Source organism: Diospyros lotus, chromosome 8 (genome assembly GCF_014633365.1).
Source record: "Diospyros lotus cultivar Yz01 chromosome 8, ASM1463336v1, whole genome shotgun sequence".
Classification (NCBI taxonomy): Eukaryota; Viridiplantae; Streptophyta; class Magnoliopsida; order Ericales; family Ebenaceae; genus Diospyros; species Diospyros lotus.
In genome coordinates, this window is record NC_068345.1 from 24,416,894 (window position 1) to 24,421,823 (window position 4,930).

At 40.4% G+C, this 4,930-nt stretch overlaps 1 protein-coding gene across 1 annotated transcript; it reads left to right on the forward strand.

Annotated features, from left to right (window-relative positions):
- The first annotated feature begins 2,057 nt into the window (after window positions 1-2,057).
- On the forward strand, window positions 2,058-3,557 carry LOC127808580 (nuatigenin 3-beta-glucosyltransferase-like). The gene has a single exon (XM_052347152.1). It carries the CDS (start codon window positions 2,058-2,060, stop codon window positions 3,555-3,557), a length of 1,500 nt encoding a protein of 499 aa, XP_052203112.1.
- The last annotated feature ends 1,373 nt before the right edge of the window (window positions 3,558-4,930 follow it).

Below are 4,930 nucleotides of genomic sequence, written 5' to 3' on the forward strand. Positions count from 1 at the left end.
GTGGGGGTGCTTACACAAGCCATGGGTAACAAAAGCCCCATGGTCTTGGCTCTCAATTCATTCGATAAAATGATCGATTTGCAGCTTCTTTCTCTGAAAATTTTCGACCGTTCGAGCTCCTATTTATAGACAAAATGGAGCGTCCAAATGGCCTTGATCGGACAACCCAAGCCCCTTAGACGTTAAACCTACCTCAGATCGACCTCAAGGCAGTCTCACCCGACAAAAAAATCAAGTTGCAGGAGCTCCATCGCGTAACCACTTTCGGTTGCTTTTTCTAGCTTTTTCGGCCACCATGATGGCTATTGTTGCCCCTTGCCTTTACAAAAGTTGGTCCCTGACCATACCTCATGCTATCCCATGGTCAATTTCGGCCATGGCCAACCAACCATGTCGTGGTCATTGGCCAACTTTAAAAAATTGCATTTTGGTCCCTTAACTTTTGGTATTCTCATTTTGGCCCTTTTCCACCAAGCCTCTTGACTTTTGATAATTGCTTTCAAGACCCTCAAGTCCTTAAATATCAATTTGACCCCTAAGAATTCTGAAAAATTATCGTTTCGGCCTCCCTCTAGCAATTTTTAAAAATTGTACTTAGGCCCGAATCTTCGTTTTGGCCTTAAATCTCTTCGTTTCTTCCTGAAACCACTGAAGGGTTGTTTCTTATGAAAACCCGAAGCCCCCTCAAGTTTTCGTTGACTTCTGAGAAGTCGTCTATAACAATTCGGTATTGCAGCCTAATTGGCAGCTGCATTTAGCTGTATCGAAAACTGTTCCCAATTCAATTTCTTTTGGCACCGTAAATCCTATCTTGGGGTGCTCGTTAATGCCACATCATTTTCCTTTGGCATCTCGGCTCCAGGGCACTCCCGACAGTTGATTTGTTCAATTTTTTGGGCTATTCAGATACCAATTTTCTTTGAAATCCCATTTCTCTAATAAATTGCTTATTTTTAATGAACCCAAATTTCTCGGGTATTACAAGATCTGCACTTGTTCTTGTTTTGTTTTGGATTCTGTTTCAGTTGTATTTGAAATACTGTTTTACTTCTTTTCTTAAGATCTTGTAATCGATTGTAAACTTAAGAAATTTAGTGGATTGACTAGAGGCGGAGCCTCTGCCGTGAGTATGATCTATTGATCCGAATACGTATCTTGCTATGTTGATTATTGGTGTATGAGTTGTGATTGTAACTTTCGTTTCTGTGTTCTTGTTTACTACGCTTAATCTGTGTTTGACCGAGAAAATAGGTTGGTTAAAAGCTACCTTTTGTGCTGTAAATGGACCCTGATTAAGGTTTCTACAAAAGAAATCCCTTATTAGTAGGATGGAGGCTTTTGCATCTCTCTCTCTCTCTCTAATTTTCTCTTATCAGGTGTAGAATTATTGGTAGAGGTTCTTCATAGATGGTAAGTCTTCATCCCTTTCTCTTTGAACGAAACTACAAAACCTAGTTTGAAGGCTTCGAAATGAAATGAAACCTAAGTGAACAAAACCTAGAATTAGGTTTCATTTAAGGGTTCAAACTGGAACAACGAACAAACTTAGATTTATCTTGGTTTGTTCGTAGGTGAGTTCATGATGGTATTTTTTCATAGAAGAGAGAAGATATAAAGGAAGGTATTATGGGAATTGTAAAAAGTAACCGTCATTAGTTAACAGTAAAAAGTTGTGTTGTGCGTTATTTAACATCATGGGAAGCTAGTGATATTTTCAAAGATAAAGGCACCATAAAGGGGGTTTGCAAAGTTTATCCTTTTACTTATTATTATTATTATTAAGAAAAAACTATATGAAATATATAGAAACTTTATGTATAAAGTATCTCGAGGCATGTCACGTCCGGATATTAGAAATTTCTGTGACCTCATAATTCCGGAACGAGAATATCGGATATGGCGTTTCAGAAAAGGTCAAAAGCCGGCGGCCGGCAGCCTTCCATTTGCAACCTCGTCCTTGGCTTCCCCACAAGGGATATATGTACGTATCATTGTACTTCATCGATCTTATACTTACAGTTCTTTCTCCGGCCACGTTGAATTAATTAAAGCAAATCATGGCCACCGGAGATCGCAAATTGAAATTGAATGCCTTCTTCCTCCCATACTTCGCCACAAGCCACTTAATTCCTCTGGTTGACACAGCCAGGCTCTTCGCCTCCCGCGGGGTTAACGTCACCATCATCACTACCCCAGCCAACGCCGTCTTGTTCCAACACTCGATAGATCACGAAAACTCCTCCGGCGGCCACCGCATCACTGTTCGAACGGTGAAGTTCCCATCGGCCGAAGTTGGTGTTCCGGAAGGCATCGAGAACTTCAGCGCCGTTACTTCAATGGAAATGGCTGGTAAAGTCGGCCAAGGCATCCAGTTGCTCCAAAAACTCTTCGAGCAAATGATTCGAGAGGCTCACCCCGATTGTATAGTCTCCGACATGATGTATCCTTGGACGGCCGACGTCGCCCGGGAGATGGGAATTCCAAGGCTCGCCGTGTACGCAACCAACTGCTTCTACCACTCTACTTCGCATAGCTTGAAGCTCTTCGCTCCTCATGACAAGGTACAGTCTGAAACTGAGACTTTTGTAATTCCGGGTCTTCCCGACAAGATTGAGATGACGAGGGCTAGGCTACAAGATTATGCTAAGACAAAAACCCAGTTTGGAGAGTTGATAAATTTGGTAAAAGAGTCAGAGCTTAGAAGCTACGGCATTATTTTTACTAGTTTCTCTGAGCTTGAACCGGCTTATGTTGACCACTATAAGAATGTCATGGGAAGGAAGTGTTGGCACATCGGCCTTGCCTCTCACTTTCTTAACAGAATGAAGGCTGGGCAAGAAGAAATTAGAAACTCCGTTAATAATACACAGAAGCACAGTTCTTTGAGTTGGCTTGACAATCACAAGCCCAACACAGTCCTCTACGTTTGTTTTGGAAGCATGATACACTTTTCAGGCAGCCAACTTGCCGAAATGGCATCGGCTCTTGAAGCCTCAGGGCATCCGTTTGTTTGGGTGGTGAGAAAATCGTGGAACGCTGAAGAGCAAGAAGAGGATTGGTTGCCAGAAGGGTTTGAAGAAAGAATGAAGGAAGCCAACAAGGGTCTGATTATCAGAGATTGGGCCCCACAGCTGTTGATCTTGAATCACCAGGCGACCGGAGGGTTCATGACTCACTGCGGCTGGAACTCTTCGTTAGAAGGGATCACTGCCGGCGTGCCTCTAATCACATGGCCGTTGTTTGCGGAGCAATTCTTCAATGAGATGCTCATAAGTCGGATCCTGAAGATCGGAGTTGAAGTCGGGTCGGATGTGTGGAACGCCGGGTTTGACATAAAGAGCCCGGTTGTGGGAAAAGATAAGATCGTGAAGGCTATAACTTGCTTGATGGGTAGCTCAAAGGAAGGCCATGAGATGAGACGGCGGGCGGAGGAGATTGCTGCGATGGTGAAGAGTTCAGTGGAGGAAGGTGGGTCGTCGTACTCTGATTTGGATGCTTTGATTGGGGAGATCACAGCTTGTGCTTCTCAAAAATTGGAAAGAGTAGCTTCAAATTAATTTGAAAATTTTGTCTCCTCCAAATCTGGGAAAAATGGATGCAATAAAAATCCACAGGAAGCTTATTTTTGTGCTTGGAAAACATTAATCATAATAATTTTTTAAGTTTTAAATTCACATTCAATTTTAATCATTCTCTATCTATGCATCGAATATAGTAGGGTACGTAGGGTGTACAATTGTTGTCGGTATGGGTAGCTTAAAATTTGTAATTTATTTTTTAAATTAAATTCTCAAATTTAATTTGACTATCTTTCAAATCACCATATATTCGAAATTACCCAAAACATAATTTAGAGGTTTGGACGATTTCAATCCTAAAAATTAGTACCAATTACTAAAAAAATGAGAAAATACATTAACAAGAATGACATTTTTTAATTTTATAAAAAAAACTTTAAAAATACCCTTGAGAGTTGCCAATTAAACCAACCGGCTAAAGTTATTAATTTGCATGGTTGAGATTGAGGTAAAAAGTTGACGACATTTTGAATATTTTAAAGGCTTTAATCTAATTAATCATTAAATCAAAAATTGTGAATTTGTTATTTACTTAACAATCAACTAAAATTCATAGTTTTTATGACTAACTAAAATCTTCACATGATAAAAGGGACCTCTTCAAAATAGGCTCATTTATTATTACATTCCCAATACCCTTTCCAAGATAGCTTAACAAGGGGTGCCATGTGTCCCCTAAGTTAAAACTTGACACATGCCTCGTAGAATCAAGCGTGACATGTGCTCTCCCAGATCCTCCATTAACCAATGAAAAGATTCACGATTAGAAGATTTCTCTTAAGAGTTCGAAGATTCTAATCGTTGCATATGACATCAAGAGACATAGTACTTTGTATTTGTTTGATTCATTTTCAAGTACAAATTTGATTGATGAAGGCCATATTGGGGGTTGGAGTCATTCACTTGCAGAAAGATTAGACTCAAACATACTTGGTGATCTTCTCTAGCATCATCAACAGACACCCACCATGGGTTTGATCATTCAGTGGTCTATGTAAAAGAGCTCCCAAAAACTCCCCCCATGCCTCCTCGTCATGCATCTTCAACTCGAAGCCACCAAAGAACACTGTTGCCTGTTAATGAAGCTCCTCCTCTTGACCAAGCTACGACTTAACACATTAATAACCTAGAGTTAATGGACCTTCTAATAATGAAAAGCATCAGTCCAACAACAACACCTGAACAAGTTGGCTCACAACTCTCAACAATGAGGGTAAGGGTAAAAGTGATCTCTACAAAAACTCCAAAAGTGATAGACCCTTTAAAAATGAGAAGCATGACTATTTCCAAGATGGGCAGGTTGAGCACAAGTAAAGACTAATGACGAAACATTTAGCTTAAGAAGGAGGATG